Consider the following 23,875-nt stretch of genomic DNA (forward strand, 5'->3'; position numbering starts at 1 on the left):
CAACCCAAAATCAGTCGAACTGCCGAATTTTGAATAACTCAGAGTCTTTGAAGGTTTTGTTTTTTTAAGGTTCCCAAATAAATTATGTTGTTTTTTTTTTGGGGGGGGGGTTATTATTTATTTATTTATGCTTTTACAAGTTGAATAATCAATATTTGAAAGGAAATATAACAATCCAAAAACAGGAAACAAATAATACAAATTATAAAATAATTCCACACTAGTGACTATGACTAAAGTCCACATTTTGAGGAGAGAGAATCAATCACTTCCAAGGGTAGTTGGATTCCAGGAAATATTTCTAAATTAAATCAAATTACAGAGTGCTGTTGGAGTCAATTAACTAATGGCCTGGTTGGCTGATTCCATGGAAGTCTCTGGTTGCTTTACCTTCAAGAAAAAATTGCAATTGATCGGGTTCATAAAAAATATATCTATTACCCTGATGTGTAATGCAACATTTACAAGGAAAACGTAATTGAAAGGTTGCTCCTAAACTCAAAACAGACCGACAGGCCAGGAATTTCTTACGTCTGGCTTGCGTCCACTTCGATACATCAGGAAAAATAGAAATTTTGAATCCATAAAATTCCACATTTTCAGTCCTATAGAATAGACGAAGAATTGCTTCTTTATCTTGAAGAAAGACAAAAGTTACCAGTAAAATAGTTCTAACCATAATTTCCTCTTGAGATGTTTCCAGCATACCAGTGAGATCCAGTTCTCCTGGTAATGCATTCCCTTTTCTTTATCCTCTTTTGGTAAGTTTAGGGTAATATAACTTTTGTAACGGTGGCATATTATTTTCAGGAAATTTCAAAACTATATTTATAATAAATCTGTACTTTTATGCAACAGCATTCCTGGTGTCGTCCGAATCAGTTTATGGTAAGGGTCTAAGCAGCCTGCCCTTTCCAGCACTGCCACCATGGATCCCAGATTGCTAAAGCTGATGATAATCCCATGCCGAAGGAGCCGGCCGCAGAAGAAGGGCAGCCATCTGGGCACACAGCTTCTGTCTGCGGGCTTCTGGGATTTAGACACAGCCTGTCGCCATGTTGAAGTGAACACCCAGATATTCCAGTGATTGGGTGGGCATCAGATGAAGTTGACAATCAAGTCCAAATCCTCCAACACTAAAAGCATGCACTCCACCATAGGGCAACCCTCTTCCTTTTTTTTTTTTTATCAAGTTTCAATTATCTTATCAAGCATAAATCTTATACAGAAAAGATTGATACAGTCTAATACTTATCAGGAAAATATATAAAGAAACATTTTAGACTAATCATTCTCAAAGCCACTATTTTTAGATCCAAGATTACATAGAGCAGAATAATAAAGGTACTACTAGATTTATCTAGAAAAATAAAAAACAAATTACATCATCTGACGTCTAGTTCTCAGAGAATATCAACCTTAAGAACTCAAAAATTCATACTTCAAGGCGTTTTTTTTTTTTTTTTTAAATTTTTATTTATAAGTTTTCCATTCTTACAATATTTGAATAATATAATATACAATAAAGTTTTTTTTTTTTACATATTTAAAATATTATCATTAATAATACATCGTATTTAAAATATAATATGATAAAGATTATACATTAGCATATAAAATATAATTCCCATCCCCTTTTTATATAGTATATTTCCATTAATTAGTCAAATCCCACCCCATTCATATATAATTATTTATCATTGTGCTAAGAACTAATCATTAGAATATTTTGTCAATGGTTGCCAAATTTTATTAAAATTAAGATGATTTCCCTGTTGTAACGCTATTATTTTTTCCATTTTATAAATATGACAAACAGAATTCCACCAGAACGTATAATTTAATTTGGTGTAATCTTTCCAATTTTGAGTAATTTGTTGCATGGCGACTCCTGTTAGTATTAGTAATAGCTTATTATTGTTTGCTGAAATCGGACTCTTAGTTCTCATTGCAGTACCAAATAATATGGTGTCATAAGAGAGTCCTACGTGATTCTCTAGTAACTTATTAATTTGGGGCCAAATTAAATTCCAAAATGCGTTTACAAAGGGACAAAAAAAGATTAAATGATCTAACGTCCCTATTTCCAATTTACAATGCCAGCATCTATTAGATCTAGTACTATCTATTTTTTGCAGGCGCGTTGCAGATGATATATTATTATATTTAAGAAAACCGGAAACTACTATTCCATGTATACTTAATTTAATAGAAACATATGGTACTTTTTCTGGATATAAAATTAATTGGAACAAATCTGAAATTCTCCCAATAAATGTTCATTGTACCAAAGGATTATTTGATCCATATTCATTTATTTGGAAAGATGATGGTATAAAATATTTAGGAATTATGATCAAAAATACAATTGAAGACACAGTCAAAGAGAATGAAAAACTTTTATTGAAAAAAATAACAGAAATGTGTGAGCAATGGAATCCATTACATCTTTCTTGGTGGGGAAGAATTCAAACAATTAAAATGATGATATTGCCTGTGGTTTGTTACCAAATGAGTATGATTCCAATATTTTTTCAGGGGTCATTTTATAAAAAACTTAACAATATTCTTACAAAATTTGTTTGGTGTGGGAAAAGATCAAGAATCGCTTTAGTATCATTACAAAGACCAATTATGGAAGGGGGGGTAAATTTTCCAAATTTTTATAGGTATCATCAAGCCTATATCTTAAGACAGGGTATGTATTGGATTCTCCCAGAGCTTCTAGAAAATGTACCAGATTGGCTATATTTAGAATGGCGGCTCCTGTTCCCTTTATATCCAGAACAGTTAATAACTATAACAATGCCTAAAAGATACAAAGACCACAGAATTTTATTTGACACTTGGAAAACATTGAGATATATTAGTAATTTATCACCTGAACCTATTACTAAATCTCTAAATCAATCAATATGGATAAACTCCAGGATCAGAATTGGCGGATTTAAAATCGTCTGGAAACAATGGATAAATGCAGGAATAAGAACATTGAATGATATCATATCAGAAGGTTCACTGCTTAGTTTTTCACAATTGCAAAATAAATTTGGATTAAATAAATCACAATATTTTAAATGGATGCAATTGAAGCAGGCCATTCAGGTAGGGTTCCCTGAATGGAAAAATCTAAATAATCAATATAGTTTACAGGTTCTATGTTTCCAGACGGATTTGTTGGGTCACCAAGCCGCAAAATGGTACAAATTGATATATGGATTTTTAAATAAAAAAAAGAAAACAGGTCTTAGGGATATTTGGAGTATTGAGATAGGTCAGACAATTTCTGAATCTCAATGGCCACGATTTTGGTCCTGGAGATTAAGATCTACAAGGTCAGCATCTATGAATCAAACATGGTTATTTTTATTACATAGAGTATTCTGGACTTCAAGGCGTTTCATGGATAGAAAAGCAGTTAGGTGAGAAGGTTCAAAAAATACATATTTCTAAGATCGATATCTCACTATACATTTACATGGATATCTCAAATAAAAGGTCCCTCCTATGAGAGTGACTCCTTCGCTTTTGTGTATCCCGAGAAACATCTGGAAATATTTGGCTCTTAAAACCCCAAAATTCTGTCTGTTTTTAAAGAATATTTTCAAAATTCAAATTTTATCTGGCAAAACTGTCACCGATGCCACTAATGTTGAGGATTTAGTTGTCTCTTTATCAGACGGCGCCCCTCTTCCAATGAGGACGCTCTGATCAGCCAGTCATCCAAGTAAGGATGAACCTGGAGACCCATCTTCTGCAGGTAAGCTGCCACTACCACAATTTTGTTGAAGGTCTGGGGTGCTGTCATCAGCTGAAAAGGCAGTGCTGAGAACTGGTAACACCACTCTAGGAGATGAAACCACAAAAACTTGCGGTGGGCCTGAAAATGGGAATGAGCAAGTATGCTAGAGAAGCCAAAAACTCTCCTGGGGCCACTGCTACAATGACCGAACGCAAGGTCTCCATTTGGAATCAGGGAATCTTGAGAGCCGCATTCACATGCTGAAAATCCAGGTTAGGCCTTCAATTTTCTGAGCCTTTCTTTGGCACAATAAAGTATGTGGAGTATCTGATCCTGAGAGTTGGGGAGGCACCGGCTCTATAGCTTGAATATCCAGCAAGCGCTGAACGATGGCTTGGATCTGGAGAGCTTTGTCCAGGCGACCTGAAGGAGAGGTCATGAACCAATCTGTCAAAGGTCGAGCAAATTCCAGCTTGTAACCTGACCGAATGATGTCCAAGACCCACTGATCGGACGTAATGTGCATCTAGGCAGGGAGAAATGAGGAGAGCCAGCCCCCTATGCACCACAACGTATCCATCGACTTGGCATCATTGAGCTTTTCTGGATGCTGGTGCAGACCGGGAAGAGGAAGGCTGTAGCCAATGTATCTGCCCTGGGAAAATTTCTGCAATATGGCATTCACATACAGTTTGGAACGCCAGGAGCTATGAAAATTATTACAACCAGAACCCCTGGAGGGTCTGGGTCGACTATCAGGCAGAGGGCAATGGCCTATCACTTACCTTTGCCAAACAATAATTGCACCTTTAAAAAGTAGTCTGGCCAGAATAGCCTTGGAGGTGGAATCATCAGCCCATTGGCGAACCCATAGCATCCGGCAGGCAGAGATGGGAGTACACTAACACCTTAGTCAGGACTCTCATGAGATCATGCAAAGCATCCACCATATAATCTGTACCAGCCATCAGAAGTTGAGGTGGGGGATCCACTGCCTCATTCTCTAGGGTGCATAGTCGAGAGAGACTAGCGCATGCAACGAACGATGTTGCCGAAGCAGCCTTAATATCCAAAGTAGCAGCCTCAAAATGTTTCCAGAGGACCACATCTACCTGGCAGTCCTGCATATCCTTCAACACTACACCACCCTCACCAGGCAAAGAGATGCGCTTAGTCACCTGTGCAACCAAGGAATCCACCCTGGGCTGCGCCAAGAGCTGCTGACATTCCTGTGCCACAGGATACAAGCGGGACATAGCTCTAGCAAGAGAACTTTCTGGAGAGTCAAACTGCTCTGAAACCAGAACACTCATGTTAGGGTGCCAAGGAAAGGTAACTGACTGTGAGCGCACACCACATAGCAAAGAAGAGGTGGACGGAGCCAGCTGAGGAACCAAGTTCAACTCCTGCAATGACTCAGAAATTAGATCTGGCAACATCACAACCTTAAATAAGTACAAAACAGAATCATCCACAGGATCTACGATTCCCGAAGGATCCGCCGATCCAGCACAGAGCCCCTGGTCTCCCACTCCGGGAAACCCTGAACTTGCAAACAATGGATCAGTAAGGGAGACATTAGCATCTAGGTCCTCCAGATCAGGAAAAGCCGCTTCAGACAGAGGCGAGGATGTGCCTAAAGGCATAATGCCACTAAGAAGGGCCACGAAGGGGGACTGAGACCTTTTAGGGGGAGAAAACGGTCTGAAACTCTGACCACAAAAATTTCATGAATTAGGAAAAAGTGTCTGGCTCCTGGAGCACAAAGTCACCCTTAGATGATTTGCACTTGCGTTTCTTGGGCTGCGGAGGATCCGCAGCCTAGCAGACAGGAGTATCAGCCGTACCAAGCCCCGAAAACAGCGATGGCCACACCATCGGGTTGGTTGACCCTTTGAGGGCTTGCTGCAGCACGGGAGAAATTAATTTGGGCACCAAAGCCTCCCCACCCCGGCTGCACCACATGGTGCAATGATGCTCTAAAAGTGCTAACTTTGCGCAATCCAGGCTGCTAAATTGAATGTTTGGTTTGGAAAAATCATGCTAGGAGTTTCTTCTTATTTCTATTTTAGAAAATTATTAAAGACACAACTATTTGATAAGTTTGTATCCTAACGCACTCTTTTGTCTTTTAAAATAACTATGTTTTTCTTATATTTTATAACTTGATGTATTTCTGTTATGAATTGTATTTTTTTCGCTGCATGCTCAGCTCTACTTGTTGTGAACCGCCTAGAATCATTTCTGGTCTGCCAGTTTATAAGAATAAAAGTATTATAATTATTATGAGGATAGCCCAAGGACTCCATCCCAGCAGTTTTCCAGGTCAAAAATGTTTTGAGAACACAGGGAGCTAAAGAAAAAAAAAAGATTGCTAAAAATCCACACCAAAATCCCAGTGTTTTGTTGGGTGTTTTTTTTTTTTACAGTTCCCGAACTTCAAAATTAGCGATTTTAGGATGTTAGAGGAGGGGGAACACTCAGATGCCTCCACAATCCCACTTTTTAAATCCAGGAAACCTTCAAAATCTCATACTCACTGTGATTTGAGAGGATCAGTCAGAAGTGCTGCAAGCCTGCTTTCAGCTGGATGATTAAACTCACTGCCATAATTCTGGGAATGCTTCATAAATCTGATCTTCGGGCTGCTAGACTTCCATGTCTGACTACACCTCCACCACTGCGGACCACCGGATGCGCACATGGGCGGGCGGAGGCCTGAAACGCAGCCGCCCCCTGCAGGACCCCGCTGAGCCTCCTAAGGGTGCTCAACAGCCTGCACTTGACCCCTGCTTAACAAGAGTTGAGCCACTTCAGGGACGGCCCTGAGCTCTGGAGAAAACTATGCAGGCTGGCTAACAGGTACCCAGGCTGATCCTACTGTCAACTACAGAATACAGTCTGTAAATATTCAAGCAAACAGAGCTTCAAAATCGCTCCAAGCACTGAACTACCCAAAAAGGGTACAAAATTACACTGAATTAAAAATAAGAAAATGGGGAGAGCAGAACAGACCCAACTGTTACCATGCATGCACAAGGAAAAACTGTAGAGCGCGCTAAACTGCACAGTGAAGAGGCAGAGTGAAAAATCCGGAATGGATTCCTTCTGCAACCATGCAGCTAAAGGGAAATACTATATTTTTCGCTCCATAAGATGCACTTTTTCCACCCCCAAAAAGGGGGTGGAAAAGTGGATGCGTCTTATGGAGCGAATACACCTCCCCCCCGGTACCTTTTTTAACTGGCGGTGGTTCAGCACGATCCTGCTGGATGGCTGCCTTTTGTTGCAGAGCGGCGCACAACACAGGAGCACGACCTTTGCGCTTCCTGCCTGGTCCCGCGCTGCTCTGTGATTGGCTGAGGTCATGGAGAGGTGCAGGACCAGGCAGGAAGCGCAAAGGTCGCACTCCTGCATTGTGCGCCACTCTGCAACAAAAGGCAGCCATCCAGCAGGAAACCACACTGAACCATCGCCAGTTAAAAAAAGGTACCGGGGGGGGGGGGGCCTGCGGGCTGCTTCGGGCTTCCCAGCACCAGACGCACCTACATGTAGAGGAGGAAAACCAAGAAAAAAAATTCTGAACCAAATTTTTTTTCCTTGGTTTTTCCTCCTCTACAGGAGGTTGCATCTTATGGTCATGTTCGTCTTATAGAATGAAAAATATGGTAACCCTGTCTAGAATGTCTCAACTACTGCACTGGAATACTGCTTTGGCCATTTTTCTCAATGCTCTAGTTAAATGGACATTAACTCTATAAAGCAAGACTTCTCTTTGAACCTTTCGATTCACACTTACTTAGTTTCCTCGATGCTGAGCGAGGCATCACCAGAGGCAGACTTCGGCCCAGGAACTGTTTGAAGAAAATAAGTTTTAAAAACAAACTGTTACTCAGAATTACCATACACAAAATTAATCCACACACATTCTCCGCAATTGGCATCATGATTGTTGCAGTTGTCCGAGACTCGCCACTTCTGGGTAGGCAGAATCAATATTTCAGCCATCATCCAATCCAATCTAGAGTGATAATTAAATTTGGATCCATGTGCTATAAGATGTTACATGGCCTTACAGTGGATTATCTTGTGGATCATTTTACATTTGCCAACTCGAGACCTCACAACACTCCCTTGTATTTTTTTGCTTTCCCTGCCGCGATTAGTATAGCAGCCACAACTACGGCTGCCAATCTCCCCAACCCCCCCCCCCCCCGACATTCGCAGCAGGAGGGTGCCCAACCCCTCCCGCCAAAAGAACCCGCCCCCCAAAGATCACCAGCAGAAGGGTACTCAACCCTTCCTGCTGGACCCCCCCAAACAAAATGCCCTAACCGCCCACCCCGGACCCCCCCCAAAGATCGCCGGCAGGAGGGTGCCCAACCCCTCCTTCCAGACCCCAACCAGCTTACCGCCAAGTTGGCCGGATGGGTCTTCGCACCATCTAGCCAGCAGGCCCGCCTCTGTCCAAATGAAGCAGGCCCGCCCCTCCCCTGCCCAACCCACAGGATCCTAGGGCCTGATAGGCCCAAGCACCTAAGGCCCCTCCCGCTATGGCCTTGGCTCAGGTCAATCTCCAAGATTATCAGAACCGATTTAAAAGCTGTCAAGACTAAGGGCTAGATTCACTAAGCTCACCGATCGTGTTTGCGATCTTGCACTGACCCGATTTTCCTCCGACCTGATCACCCTCCGATCTGATACATATATGCAAAGAAGGAAGGACGCGATTCACAAAACAATTTCAGCAATACCGACTGGGCTGCCCAATCAAAAAACAAGCGACTGCTGAGGACCAGTCACTTGTTTAAAAACATCTGCTCCCTGCCCTGATCGCCTGCTCTCTGCCTCGACTCCATAGTTTTAACATATGGGCTCGCAAAAGTTTCCAGCTCTGTGATAACAACAACAACAAAGGTTCAAGCTCTATCTTCGCGTTGAGCATGTGCAGATCATCTACAGGCAAAGAAGACAGTCTGCGCATGCATCAGGATTGCTGGAGAGCGATCCGTGCGGTCGGTGGGGGGTGCCTGCGATCGCCCCCATTTGCATGAAGACACGTTGAGAATTCTTCGGCCTGCCACGGATCGGAAACGATCGGAGAAGTAAGTGAATCTAGCCCTATGGCTCTTCTCACCTTGTAGTTATTAGCAATCACAGCAAAAATAACATACAAATGCAAACACTAGTGCACTGCAATACTCAAGAAAACAGAAGGGAGGTGGGACTGGAACCAATGAAGGTAACTCAAGAGAACAAGCGCACCCTAAGTACAAATAAAAAAGCCAAAAACAGAAAACTATTACTGTTGGGGGATTCCATCATCAGAGGCATTAACCTTGGAACACAGGGCGAGGAGACCAAAATAGTGAAATGTCTTCCAGGATCCTCAGCTACCAGGAGTTCCAGGCAAATACTGACTATAATTAAGGAAAAAACTAAGGATTTTAACACTGATGTTGTTATCCATCTGGGAACAAATGACCTGGCCAACAACTCCACACTTGCAGCACAGAAAGCTTTTCGGGAGATTGGTGAGGGCGTGAAACCTTTTGTAAAGACTTTAGCTTTTTCTGAAATACTGCCTGCATATGGAAAAGGAGAGCAAAGAGTGAAAAACACAGAGGACATTAATAGATGGCTCAGAGCCTGGTGTCATCAAGAAGGCTTCAGGTACATAGGAGGATGGGGAAATACATGGAAGGACAAGAAGCTATATTGCACTGATGGGCTACATATTACTTCAGCAGGAAAAAGAAACCTTGCAGAGAAATTTAGACAATATTTTTCTAGGCATTTAAACTAGAAGGTGGGGGTGGTGTACGTACGAAAGACAATTATAGAGACCACCCCCGGCAAAAGAAAAGATGTGATAGTAGTAAAGGCTGCAACATAAGCAATATCAGCAACTCATTTCTTAGTATTGCAACGGAAAGTGAAACGACACAAAAATCCATACGAAAAAGGAGATTATCGCTGAAAAATAGCTGGAAAGCGATTACCACAAATGCTCGCAGTCTAAGCAACAAAGTTCATGATCTGCAAGCCCTGATATTAGAGGCAGATCTAGATATTGTTGCTATCACAGAGACATGGTTCAGTGAATCACATGGATGGGATGCAAACATACCGGGATATAATCTTTTTAGGAAGGACAGAGATGGTCATAAAGGAGGAGGAGTAGCTCTCTATGTAAAGAGCAATATCCAAGCGACCGAAATGCAAGGGACCTGGGGAGAGGAAGAAGCGATATGGATTGCTCTGAAAAGAGAAGATGGAACTTCTATCTACGTGGGTGTAGTCTACAGCAGTGATTCCCAACCCTGTCCTGGAGGAACACCAGGCCAATCGGGTTTTCAGGCTAGCCCTAATGAATATGCATGAGAGAGATTTGCATATGATGGAAGTGATAGGCATGCAAATTTGCTTCATGCATATTCATTAGGGCTAGCCTGAAAACCCAATTGGCCTGGTGTTCCTCCAGGACAGGGTTGGGAACCACTGGGTTACAGGATCCGAGGCAACATGGCTTTACAAAAGGTAAATCGTGCCAAACGAACCTGATTGAATTTTTTGATTGGGTGACCAGAGAGCTGGATCGAGGACATATGCTAGATGTAATTTACTTGGATTTCAGCAAAGCCTTTGATACAGTTCCTCATAGGAGACTGTTGAACAAACTTGAAGGGCTGAAGTTAGGACCCAAAGTGGTGAACTGGGTCAGAAACTGGCTGTCGGACAGACGCCAGAGGGTGATGGTTAATGGAAGTCGCTCGAAGGAAGGAAAGGTGACTAGTGGAGTCCCTCAGGGTTCGGTTCTGGGGCCAATCCTGTTCAATATGTTTGTGAGTGACATTGCTGAAGGGTTAGAAGGAAAAGTGTGCCTTTTTGCAGATGATACCAAGATTTGTAACAGAGTAGACACCGTAGAGGGAGTGGAAAATATGAAAAAGGATCTGCAAAAGTTAGAGGAATGGTCTAATGTCTGGCAACTAAAATTCAATGCAAAGAAATGCAGAGTAATGCATTTGGGGATTAATAATAGGAAGGAACCGTATATGCTGGGAGGAGAGAAGCTGATATGCACGGACGGGGAGAGGGACCTTGGGGTTATAGTGTCTGAAGATCTAAAGGCGAAAAAATAGTGTGACAAGGCAGTGGCTGCTGCCAGAAGGATACTGGGCTGTATAAAGAGAGGCGTAGTCAGTACAAGGAAGAAGGCGTTGACACCCCTGTACAGGTCATTGGTGAGGCCCCACTTGGAGTATTGTGTTCAGTTTTGGATACCGTATCTGGCGAAAGATGTAAGAAGAGTTGAGGCAGTCCAGAGGAGGGTGATGAAAATGATAGGAGGCTTGCGCCAGAAGACGTATGAGGAGAGACTGGAAGCCCTGAATATGTATACCCTAGAGGAAAGGAGAGACAGGGGAGATATGATTCAGACGTTCAAATACTTGAAGGGTATTAACATAGAACAAAATCTTTTCCAGAGAAAGGAAAATGGTAAAACCAGAGGACATAATTTGAGGTTGAGGGGTGGTAGATTCAGGGGCAATGTTAGGAAATTCTACTTTACGGAGAGGGTGGTGGATGCCTGGAATGCGCTCCCGAGAGAGGTGGTGGAGAGTAAAACTGTGACTGAGTTCAAAGAAGTGTGGGATGAACACAGAAGATTTAGAATCAGAAAATAATATTAAATATTGAACTAGGCCAGTTACTGGGAAGACTTGCACGGTCTGTGTCTGTGTATGGCCGTTTGGTGGAGGATGGGCTGGGGAGGGCTTCAATGGCTGGGAGGGTGTAGATGGGCTGGAGTAAGTCTTAACAGAGATTTCGGCAGTTGGAACCCAAGCACAGTACCGGGTAAAGCTTTGGATTCTCGCCCAGAAATAGCTAAGAAGAAAAAATTAAAAAAAAAAAAAAAAAAAAATTAAATTGAATCAGGTTGGGCAGACTGGATGGACCATTCGGGTCTTTATCTGCCGTCATCTACTATGGTAATTGTGTTTAGAAATTATTTCGGCCGTGAGTACTGAATAAAATTGTGATCAAATTAATCTCTCCATCTTCCTTTTTTTTCATGGCCTCTAACTGCATTGGGATCCCGGGAGACAAATTCATTTGTATTATTTCCAACGATAACGCTATTCTCACCATCCTGATAGCCAGGATCGAGTCTTTCGCGCTTGATTCGCCTCTCGCTGACTCCAGCCTCCTCCCCGCCGCGGTTTCTCTTCTCTCCTGCACCGCTTCCCCCTCGACTCCGTTCCCTCGGGCTGTGGGAGCGCTTCCTTCGCTCCTTTTCGCGGTGCCTATGCTTCTTATGTTCCCGATGGCGTGGAGGAGCAGATGCCGTCTCTTCCTCGGCCCCGACTGCGGCCTTTTCCTTTGTCTTGTGCTTTTTTGAAGAGCCCATTGCAAAAATCAAGCCGCTGTCACCTCAAGCAACGTTTCTCCTATGTTAGGAACTTCCGTATACGTCACTTCCGTTTCCCTTGCGCTTCCGTTTACGTCACTTCCGTTTCCCAGAAGGCCTTGCACTTTTCTCGCCACCTATCTTGGAACGGGAAGCGGAGGAAGAATGAAAAAGAGGCGCAAAAGTGGGTAAATTAAGTAAATATAATTCTTGGACAATCCCACTTTATTCCGTGTTCATTGGGTTATTTCTCTCAGAGGCTTTTCACCTCCTCCCTCTCATACCTCATGGAGCATGCATGCTTAGCGTGACGGACCCCCCTTCCCCAGAACCCATTAAATACAGTGCAAAATATAGACAGCAGATATAAACTGACAAATTTTGCTCAGTAAATTGAAAAGAAAATCATTTTTATTACCTTTGTTGTCTTGTGATTTCTTTCATGAGTCTCTGGTTGCACTTCCTTCTGACTATGCATCCTTTCTTTCATTTCTTTCTCCTTGCCCTCCCAAGCTGCCTCCAACGCAGCAACAGACCAGATGTGTGCAATGACTGCACAAGCCTTCCCCCTCACCACCACCGACATCAATTCTGACGTCGGAGAGGAAGTTCCAGGCCAGGCAGGTAGCGATTGGCTGGCCCGGAACTTCCTCTCCAACGTCAGAATTGACATCAGGGGGGAAGGTTTGAGCAGTCGCTGCCCGCACCTGGCCTGTTGGGGAAGCAGGGAGCAATCCTGAGGTCCGCGATCGCCTGTCCCTTTGTCCCCATGTACAGCTTTAGGATGCTCTTTCAGAAAACAGGACATTTTGGCGTCTAAAAACGGGACATTGGTTGCATTAAGCATGCTCCTGTCCACTGTAGAATTCTTTCCTACAAGCCAGGCTGTAAGAGCTTCTTTTCTACTGGTTTATTTTGTGATTTTTCAGTAATTTTCGGTTTCCACCCTCATGCTGTGGAGGTTCCTTGACTGCGGGAGATCACAGACTGTTGGAGAACGTCTGCTTCTGGTGGGGTTCCCTGTTCAGCAGTAAGCCCCCTTGAAAGCTAGCTCACCCCGGGTTCGTCTGCTTGTTGGGTGGAGTTCATGCTCAGCAGTTCTGTGGAGGCATGACCAGGATCGGAGCCAGCCTGTGTTCCTCCACCAGGTATTTATTCGACATGTCCACTAGTGGTAGAGGTCTCCGGCTGTGGTGGTTAGGCCAGTGGGGCAGTCAGAAGACTTGAAATCCAGATTTCAAGTTCATTGAGGCAAAGGATCTCACTGTAAGCTGTGTTCAGCTCTGCCTGCAGTTTCTCTCAGCACAATGAGTAAAAGTTGCATTTCCTAATCTAATCTAAATACTTGGTTTTGTATTCCGAGACTTCAATTTAAGAGAGCTCGACTTGGTTTCCAATAGTTAGATTAAGCTGAAAGAAACATTGAATGGATCTCAAAAAGAATTAATTACCAAAGTGTTTAGTAAACAAAACAGTATTCAGAGCCTTATGAAAAGAAGAAAGGGAACCAGAACTTCTCAGGAAAAGTGGAAGATCATTCCAAAGTTGTGTGAACTTGAAGGACAGAGAGAAGCCAAAAATCTTGGTTCTTTAAATACCTTTACTAGATGGGCAGGAAAGCTTAAGTTGTTTATCGCCTCTTGCAAAAGAGAATCTATAAAGATTCCAAGAAAAAGGAACTAAGGGAGTAAAAATACCAAGACAAATTTAAAAAACAACACAGGCACACTTAAACTGGACTCTAAAATACATCAGAAGCCAGTGAATGTTGAAGAGCAGTGGCGTCATATGATCAGACTTACACTTTCCAAAAATCAGCCTGGCAGCAGTATTCTGGAATAATTGTAATCTGGAGAGACAGGTTTTTGTGATACCGAGGTAAAGGGCATTACAATAATCGAGATGAGATAGAATAATTGATTGGACCAAAATGGAAAAGTAGTGTTTCCTGTCAGCACATGGTTATGTGAGAAGCTAACAGCTTGAATCAGAATATCAGAATACCAGTTATATTCCCCCCGAATGTCCACCCCTACCCTTCCTTCCTCCTCCAACGCTTATTGCTGTGTTCCTCTCTTACTCACATTGTATATATCCTCCCGTAAAACAGCATTTAACTCTTGTATCCTGTTCATATTGTTATATCCTGTATCTTAATGTAAACATCCTGTACCGGTCCACTCTGTAATTTACTTTATCTTATGGTAAACCTCCCCGGTACCTGCTCACTTTGTATTATCCTGTATCGTATTGTAAACATCTCCTGTTCCTGTTCACTTTGTAATATCCTGTTCACTTTGTATTATCCTGTATCGCATTGTAATCATCTCCTGTTCCTGCTCACTTTGTAATATCCTCTTCTCACTGTAAACTTTCCCCAATATCTCATGCACATTGTAATTTCCTGTATCTTATTCATTGTAATATCCGACTTCTCATGCACATTCTCATTCACAAAGCTTATGTATCTCAAATCCCTGGTTCCAATACCTAGCTTATATCCTGTTCCAAACATATGTATCTTGTTGTAAACATATGTCTCCTGCTGTAAACACTGCACCCTCTCCCGGCACGACCCTCTTTGTAAACCGCTTCGAACTTAGGGTATAGCGGTATATAAGAAATAAAATTATTATTATTAGGGGATCCCAGGTCCTTCATCACTTTGATATGTCCTGAGCACTTCATGCTTAAGGTGACAATATGTCCCATTTTGAACAGGACGGTCCCTTTTTCTGATCCCCTGTCCCGTTGTCCCCATGCACAGCTTCAGGATGCCGAAATGTCCCGTTTTTAACGACGGCGTCCCGAAGCTGTATGTGAGGACAGCGGGACAGGCGATCGTGGGAGAATGGTCTCTCTCCCTGCTTACCTGCCCGCCGCCGCAACAACAGCTGAAAAGGCATGTCCTGGCACCGGCCCAGAAGCCTTCTCCCCAATGTCAATTCTGACATCAGAGAGGAAGTTCCGGGCCAGCCAATCACTGCCTGGCTGGCCTGAAACTTCCTCTCCAACATCAAAATTGACGTCGGGGAGAAGGCTTCTGGGCCGCGATCCTGCCCCTGATGGACGTAGCAGAAAGAACGTGCCGCTGAGTACCACGGGCAGCTGCAGGGATTGCTATAACACCAGCAAGCCTGCAGGCTGCCCTATTAGCCTTAAGAAGGTATGAACGGAGAAGCTGGGGGAGGCAAGAGCGGGCAAGCTGGGGGAAACCTTTCTGACTGACCCTCCCCACTCAAGCAGGAGCAGCAGCGGACGGCCAGCAAAAGGCAGCGCTGCAGCTCCTGCATTAGGAAGGCACGGGGGAAGGGTAAAGACACACAGCCAGCAGCCAAGGAGAGAGAGGCAAAAACATCCAGTGGCCAAGGAGAGAAAGAAAAAGAAAGAATGACAGACAGAAAGCCAGCATCCAAGGAAAGAGAGAGAGAAAGAGAGAGAAAAAAAAAACCCAGATAGAAAGACAGCTGCCAAGGAGAAAGAGATAAAGAAAACAGACAGCGTCCAAGGAAAGAGAGAGAAAGAAAAACAAATCCCAGACAGTGGCCAAGGAGAGAGAGAGAGACAGACAGAAAGAAAGACATACAGACAGACATCTATTCTAGCACCCGTTAATGTAACGGGCTTAAAAACTAGTGTAATAATAATAATTTTATTTTTATATACTGCCCTGCCACATAGTTCTAAGCAGTTCACATACAATACTAAAAATGTAGTCAATTAATAAAATACAATATTCTAAAAAGTTGATTGGAAAACAGCTAACGTCGTTCCACTGCACAAAAAGGGTTGCAGGGCAGAGGCTGCAAACTACAGACTGGTGAGTCTCACATCAATAGTATGCAAACTCATGGAAACACTAATCAAACATAAATTAGACGCAATCTTGGATGAGGAGAATCTACGGGATCCCAGTCAACACGGATTCACCAAGGGTAGGTCCTGCCAATCCAATCTCATCAGCTTCTTTGACTGGGTAACAAAACAGCTAGACTTGGGAGAATCCGTGGACGTCGTATACCTAGACTTCAGCAAAGCTTTCGATAGTGACCCACATCGCAGGCTGTTGAGCAAGATGAAATCAATGGGGCTGGGAGAAACACTAACTACATGGGTCAATGACTGGCTGAGTGGAAGACTTCAGAGGGTGGTAGTTAACGGTACCCTCTCTAAAACATCGGAGGTGACCAGTGGAGTACCGCAGGGCTCAGTCTTGGGCCCGCTCCTTTTCAACATATTCATAGGAGACCTAACTCAGGGGCTTCAAGATAAGATAACGTTATTCGCTGATGACGCCAAACTATGCAATATAGTGACAGATGGCAATTCACCTGATAGTATGACACAGGACCTACATTTGTTGGAGCTTTGGTCCTCGACCTGGCAGCTGGGCTTCAACGCTAAGAAATGCAAGATCATGCACTTCGGCAGCAGAAATCCGTGCAGAACTTACACCTTGAATGGTGAGACCTTAGCTAGAACTTCAACAGAACGAGACTTGGGAGTAATCATCAGCGCAGACATGAAAACTGCTGATCATGTGGAGAAGGCTTCATCTAAGGCAAAACAGTTGTTAGGTTGCATCCGCAGGAGTTTCGTCAGCCGGAAGCCTGAAGTCATAATGCCATTATACAGAACCATGGTGAGACCTCATTTGGAATACTGTGTGCAATTCTGGAGGCCACACTACCGAAAAGATGTGCTGAGAGTAGAGTCGGTGCAACGGATGGCCACCAGGATGGTCTCAGGGCTCATGGATCTATTGTACAAGGAAAGGCTGAAAAATTTGCGGCTGTACTCACTCGAGGAACGTAGGGAGAGAGGAGACATAAGTACATAAGTACATAAGTAGTCGCCTCCGCCGGGGCAGACCAGAGGTCCATCCAGCCCAGCGGTCCGCTCACGCGGCGGCCCATCAGGCATATTGCCTGGTCAGTGGTCCCTGACTAATTTTATTGCCTACCTCTACAGTTATCTCTAAACCTTCCACTGCTCTTATCTGTACCCCTCAATCCCTTTGTCTTCCAGGAGACGTTTAAGTATATTACCGGCCGTATCGAGATGGAAGAAGAGATTCTCTTTCTCAAAGGACCCTCAGCCACAAGAGGGCATCCACTCAAACTCAGGGGCGGGAAATTTCATGGCGACACCAGGAAATATTTCTTCACCGAGAGAGTGGTTGATCCTTGGAACGAGCTCCCGGTGCAGGTGATCGAAGCAAACAGCGTGCAAGAATTTAAGAGCAAATGGGATGCCCATGTGGGATCCCTTAGAGGGTTAAGCCAAGGGAACCTGTCACCAGGAGTGGGATCCCTAGGATAGTAGACTTGGGGGTGGGTCAGTAGAGTGGGCAGACCTGATGGGCTATAGTCCTTATCTGCCATCATCTTCTATGTTTCTATTATACTATAAAACAATAAAGTTCAGCAGAAATGTACTAGCTGTGAGATCAATATATAATTTACCAGTAAATAATCTGGGACATCAATTTACATATTTTTCGAATAGATCAGTTTTTAGTAATTTCCTGAAAGACATATATGAATGAGCTTGAGAAATAATGGTTCTTAGCCATTTATCCATTTTGCCTGCCTGAAAGCTGAGCAATTTATCAAAAAATCTCTTGTATCAATAGGGCTTAATAGTTGGAAACGTAAACAAACGTTGCCCTCGAGTATTCCTATTAGGTCTATCACTCAAAGCATAAATACAAGTAATTAGGAGCCATACCAAAAAATACTGTACTTTAAAACAGGTGCAACTAAATTTAAACAATATTCTGGCTTCAAAAGGCAACCGGTGTAACTGTGTGTAGAATTGGGAAACATGGTCACATGTTTTCAACCCCAAAATTAGTCGGATTGCCGTATTCTATATAAGTCTCAATCTCTTTTGAAGCTTTTTGTAAGATCCCAGGTATATTATATTATAATAATCCAGTATAGACAAAATGGATGATTGTACCAGTAAATCTAAATGATGCCCTTTCAAAAAATGTTTTAATTGTCCGGAGTTTCCATAAAGTTGTGTAACATTTTTTTACTAGTAGATCCGTATGATCCTCCAAAGTTAATTGGCGGTCCAAATATGACACCCAGAATTTTGATAGAGGCAGAAATTGAATAAGTTTGGCCAATCAAATGTAGTTCTTTTTCCTTTATGTTATCTGAAGGGCTAGCCAGAAAAAATTTTGATTTTTCCAGATTCAGTTTTAATTTTGCCCTCTTTGTCCATTCCTCAGTGTGAATTAATAATTGAGATATTTGGTTTAGTACCGCCCTTGTAAAGGCCATAAGTAGGATTGCTATGGTAATATCTGCATAGATGAAGAACTTGACACCCAAACTATGCAACAATCTTCCCAATGGGGCTAAATAGATATTGAATAGAGTAGGTGATAGCTGAGAACCCTGGGGTACCCCACAAGAATTACTCCAGGTAAAAGAGTAACTTTCTTCACTGAACACTTGATAACATCTTCTTTTCAAAAAACCCTCAAACCAATTCCAAACTTCTCCTGAGATATCTATTGAATCCAAACTGTCCAATAATATCTTGTGATCTACTAGATCAAAAGTGCTGCTTAGATCCAATTGGATAATCAGAGCACTTGAGCCTTTAATAAATAAACAATGGAAATAGTTTATCAAGGAAGCTAATACCATCTCCGTACTATACCCTAAACGGAACCCTGATTGGCAGTCATGAAGAATATCATGTTTTTCTAAATATTTCACCAAAGTGGAGTTAACCGTTCCTTCCATAACTTTTGTGAATAGCGGAATACTGGCTACAGGCCGGTAGTTGGAATTTAATATTTTTCAATATAGGGGTAATTAGAATATGACCTAAATCTTTTGGAAATTGGCCTTTATTTAGTAAACTTGTCCAATTAAAAAAAAATTGACTTTGAAAGGAAGTGGGGCAGCTTTAAGAATATTTAAAGGGCAGTTGTCCAACCGACAATTCCTTTTTGCATATTTGGTTAACAATGTGCAAAAAGAATTCCAATCAAGAGGTTCAAAATAAGACCAAATCATATCTGCTCTTAAACCTTCTGTCTGATGTTCATTTGATAAATGCAGAGGATCATTTGATGACAATAAAGTTACTTTAAACTTGTTGATTTTTTTATTAAAAAATCCTGCAAGATCATTAGCAGAAGCAGGACATTCCTTTTTAGGACATTTTTTTTTTATTCTTTATCAAATAAATTATTTATCAATTTGAATAGTTCACTACTATTATTATTTGCTAGTCCAATTTTGTTTGAATAATAATTAGCTCGTTTAGCTGTGATTAGTGTTTTATATTGCTTTAATTTGTTTTTCCAACTCTCCTTATCCTCGTCCTTTCTTGTTTCAACCAAATTTTCTCTAATTTCTTTAATTCCCTTTTAAGTAATAATAGTTCTTCATTAAACCATATGTTTACTGGTTTATGTTTTATTAGGCGAGGTTTTAGAGGTGCCATTGCATCTAAAGTCTTTTGGTGTAAATTCTATCCAATCTATATATATAAAATCGGAGGTATGTATGTGTGTGTGTATGTGCCGCGATCACGCAAAAACGGCTTGACCGATTTGAACGAAACTTGGTATGCAGATCCCTCACTACCTGGGGTGATATGTTCTGGGGGTCTCGCGGCCCACCTGCACACGTGGGCGGAGCTACAAACAGAAAATCAGATTTCACCCATTCATGTCAATGGAAAAAATGTAAAAAGCTGCCATTCTCACAGTAATTCAAAAACGGCTTGACCGATTTGAACGAAACTTGGTATACTGATCCCTCACTACCTGGGGTGATATGTTCTGAGGGTCTCGCGGCCCACCTGCACACATGGGCGGAGCTACAAACATAAAATCACATTTCACCCATTCATGTCAATGGAAAAAATGTAAAAAGCTGCCATTCTCACAGTAACTCAAAAACGGCTTGACCGATTTGAACGAAACTTGGTATGCAGATCCCTCACTACCTGGGGTGATATGTTCTGGGGATCTCTCGGCCCACAACTCTATGTTGCTTGCTCAAGGGTGGGTTCACCCAACAATTTATATGTTCTTGCTCCTGGAGGTGAAACTAAAAATGTTGTTTTTAATCACGTTTTGCGTTAGTTGTATTGTATTCATTTTGTCAAATATTTCACATTATAATTTGAATATTGTACTTTTTATTAAGCTGTAAAACAATAATTTCATTCACCACTTTAAAGTATCTTTATTTGAATCCATTTACAGTGTTATTGCTATAATTAAATACCCGTGCAACGCCGGGGCATCAGCTAGTCTTCTATAAAATTATCAACTTTATCAAAATTTTTAAAATCTAATTCATAGCGTGCCCAATATTCAACCTGATTTATAGATCCTCTACTCATCTTAAATTTCTTGGCTTTTTGAGAACATGATCGAATTTGTTTGTTTTTCCATCCCAGCTTAAAATACATAACCGGTGATCTCACCAGATTAAGTCTGTCCAAGAAGCTTGTTTAAAATTAATTATTGATGAAATTAAGCTTTTAAAGGAAAAAGTCACTAGATCTAAATGATGGCCCTTATGGTGGGTTATAGTTGGGACTGGTTTAAAAAATCCAAGGGAAGTTAAGATTGAATATAAATCTTTGGTCTCGGGAATATCCTCTTTCTCGAGATGAATATTAATATCCCCGGCTAAGAGATTGGAGGAACTAACCAAAGTATTTATTAAAAGAAATTCATAAAAATCATCTTTGGCTGCTTGCCACTTCTTTGGCGGAATATAGAATAAGGTGATTGTCAATGCATCCTCTAAGTTATTATGTGATAATCTACAAGTAAGGATTTCACAATCAGGAGCAGATCTTGAATCTAATTTTTCAAAATCAAAAGTGTCTTAAAATAATTGCTAAACCTCCGCCTCTTTTCCAGTTTCTGGACAATGTAATTATTTTAAAACCTTGTGGTAAAAAATCATTTATGATTATGTCACTATCCAAAATTAACCAAGTTTCGGTCAGTAGTAAGAAATCAAATTGTTCTTCCTCTAACCAATCCCTTATTAATTCAGCTTTGTTTCTTATGGAACAAACATTTGTATAGGCCCCACGGATATTGACATAGATAGGGTCAGATGGTAAGGTTATAGTTTCAGAAGTAGCATTAGAGTATATCAGTGTACTATGTCTTTTTGTCTTGAATGATTGCGAAAAGTCCTTATTACTGGAATAGGAAAAGGACCTTGTTCAGTACAGTCATATAGATGGCGTGAAACAGTAGAACTACTAAAGTCTCTTAAATTTCTATACCTGTTCAAGTAGTGAACTGGAATCGGATTAGAGTAAGTGATTGATAAAAACCCATTTTTAAAACATGGCAAATATATAATCAGAATTATCAACTTCTTTCTTAAAAAGGGTTCCATTGCGTAGTAGCTAGATAAACTTTAAACACAAACTCAAAAGCAATTTAACTTTAAAATATACTTATCAGTCCGTCGCTTCGCTAAGGCACTCGCAAAGGTGAGCACCTTTGACTCGCACCTTAGACAGCGCACCAAACAGCTATGCACCATTAACGCTGGTGGATTTAAAGGTCCCAGTGCTCAAGTGACACCCGGAGGCGGAGCAAGCTCCCACGCCGACGAAATGGACTGCTGTAAGGCTCTAACAGAGCCAGTAGAGGATAGTGTTCGGAGATAGGTTTTCCCGCTGGTGGACATGAAGGTCCCAGCGCTCACGTGACACCCGGAGGCGGAGTAAGCTCCCATGCCGACAAAATTGGCTGCTGTAAGGCTCTAACAGAGCTGGTAGAGGATAGTGTTCGGAGATAGGTTTTTCCGCTGGCGGATTTAAAGGTCCCAGCGCTCACATGACACCTGGAGGCGGAGCAAGCTCCCATGCTGACAAAATGGACTGCTTTAAGGCTCTGACAGAGCCGGTAGAGGATAGTTATTCTTTATGTATTGTTAGTTTTTATATATGCTCAATAAAAATGATTTAACAGTAAACGTTGACCTATCAGTGTTTAATCTTCAGATGGTACATCAGTTCAACCACGCTTAGAACTAGAGACATTAAAAAGGGTGATTTTAGCCTTAGTGATTACCACTTTGATAATTGTAGTACGCTTTTGATAGGCCTTTAGAGTCAGTTGTTCAGAATTTGGTGACCGCCATAGGAGACCACATATTATGTGAGAGCTGCTCTGTTAGTGGTATCAGAATAAAATTAAAGCTGCTCATTATGACATGTGAAGTCTGATCTTGGTGTAAAACATCCAGATAGGATGTGGGATGTCTAGGTCAGGAAGTGCACAGCTTTCTGGGTAGTTTACAAAAGGCTTGCTGAATGTGAAGACTTTGTAATAAGAGGTCTGTTTAAAAAGTTCCAGGACAGTTTGAATTGCGCACCAATGGGAAGTTCTTTTGAGATTCACTAGGCAGCATTGAGTAGCTTGAAATCTCACGAGTAACCTCCTTTTCTCTGTTTGTTGATATTTGGTTTTATCTCCAAGCTACAGCAGTTTTTGTGAAAGTGTGTTTTCATGATTGGCTATTTTTCATCATGTGCGACCTCAATGAGGTGTGAAGTTCTGTTTTAAATTGGGTAAGACTGCTACAGAAACTTATGAAATGTTGAAAGTGACTCATGGGGAACATGTCATGAGTCGTTGAAGGTGTTTTGAATCCGATGTTCTTGCTTCAAAAGTGGTTGTGAATCAGTGAAAGATGATTTTGTGAACTGGAAGACCATCAACGTCAAACTCATAAGAACATAAGAATAGCCTTACTGGGTCAGACCCATCAAGCCCAGTAGCCCGTTCTCATGGTGGCCAATCCAGGTCACTAGTATCTGGCCAAAAACCAAGGAGTAGCAATATTCCATGCCATCGCTACATGGCAAGCAGTGGCTTCCCCCCATGTTTTTCTCAATAACAGACTATGGACTTTTCCTCCAGGAACTTGTCCAAACGTTTCTTAAAACCAGCTATGCTATTCGCTCTTACCACATCCTCTGATGATCAAGTGAGGGCTCTTGTGCATGCTAATCTATCTGAAAGTGTTGAAATGACTGTGAAAGAATCATGAAGAAGCGGCCCAAATTTTGGCAGCAGCAGTCATGGTTCCTGCAACACGACAATGGGCCTGCTCATGCTGCTGTCAAAATTCTTTCCCAGTTTCTCCTGACTTGGCCCCTGCTGACTTCTTGTTTCCTATACTTAAATCCACACTGAAAGGAAAACGGTTCAACACCATTGAAGACATAAAGCTAAATTTGATGCAGCAACTTTTGCCAATTACAGAAGATACATTTAAGGACTGTTTCCAGAAATGGACAGGACTTTGGGACTGTGGCTACTGCCAGCGTGTTCCCATGAATCTTCACTGTTTCTTTCATAAAATTTGATTAGAGACAGGTCATAGTTCATCAAAGCTTTATTGTTATATTATTGCTCTTGTCAGAATGCACCTTTAATCAATTAACATTGCTCACAAGGGTTCCTCCTATTTTCACCCTGGGTTTTCTCAGTTCCAAACAAAAAACATGCTTCACTTAAACTCAAAAAGAAAAACACTTCAGTGATTAGTCCAAACCACAATTCCCACAATGGCTTATTATAAAAATTAAAATTATAGAACATTAAAATTATGGAACATGGTTTAATGGGACAGAGTCAGCATGGGTTCAGCCAAGGGAGGTCTTGCCTTGCCAATTTGCTGCATTTCTTTGAAGGT

At 41.8% G+C, this 23,875-nt stretch overlaps 1 protein-coding gene across 1 annotated transcript in view; it reads right to left on the minus strand.

Moving 5' to 3' along the window:
- Positions 1-12,238, minus strand: part of SART1 (spliceosome associated factor 1, recruiter of U4/U6.U5 tri-snRNP) — a 93,589-nt gene extending 81,351 nt beyond the window's left edge. The window contains exons 1-2 of the mRNA XM_033955131.1: positions 11,897-12,238; positions 7,542-7,596 (exon numbers count right to left, since the gene is read on the minus strand). Of these exons, the coding sequence (XP_033811022.1) occupies positions 7,542-7,596; positions 11,897-12,158 (317 nt within the window). The 5' untranslated portion in view covers positions 12,159-12,238. The remainder of the gene's footprint in view (positions 1-7,541; positions 7,597-11,896) is intronic.
- Positions 12,239-23,875: the final 11,637 nt, after the last annotated feature.

Source organism: Geotrypetes seraphini, chromosome 8 (assembly GCF_902459505.1).
Source record: "Geotrypetes seraphini chromosome 8, aGeoSer1.1, whole genome shotgun sequence".
Lineage (NCBI taxonomy): Eukaryota > Metazoa > Chordata > Amphibia > Gymnophiona > Dermophiidae > Geotrypetes > Geotrypetes seraphini.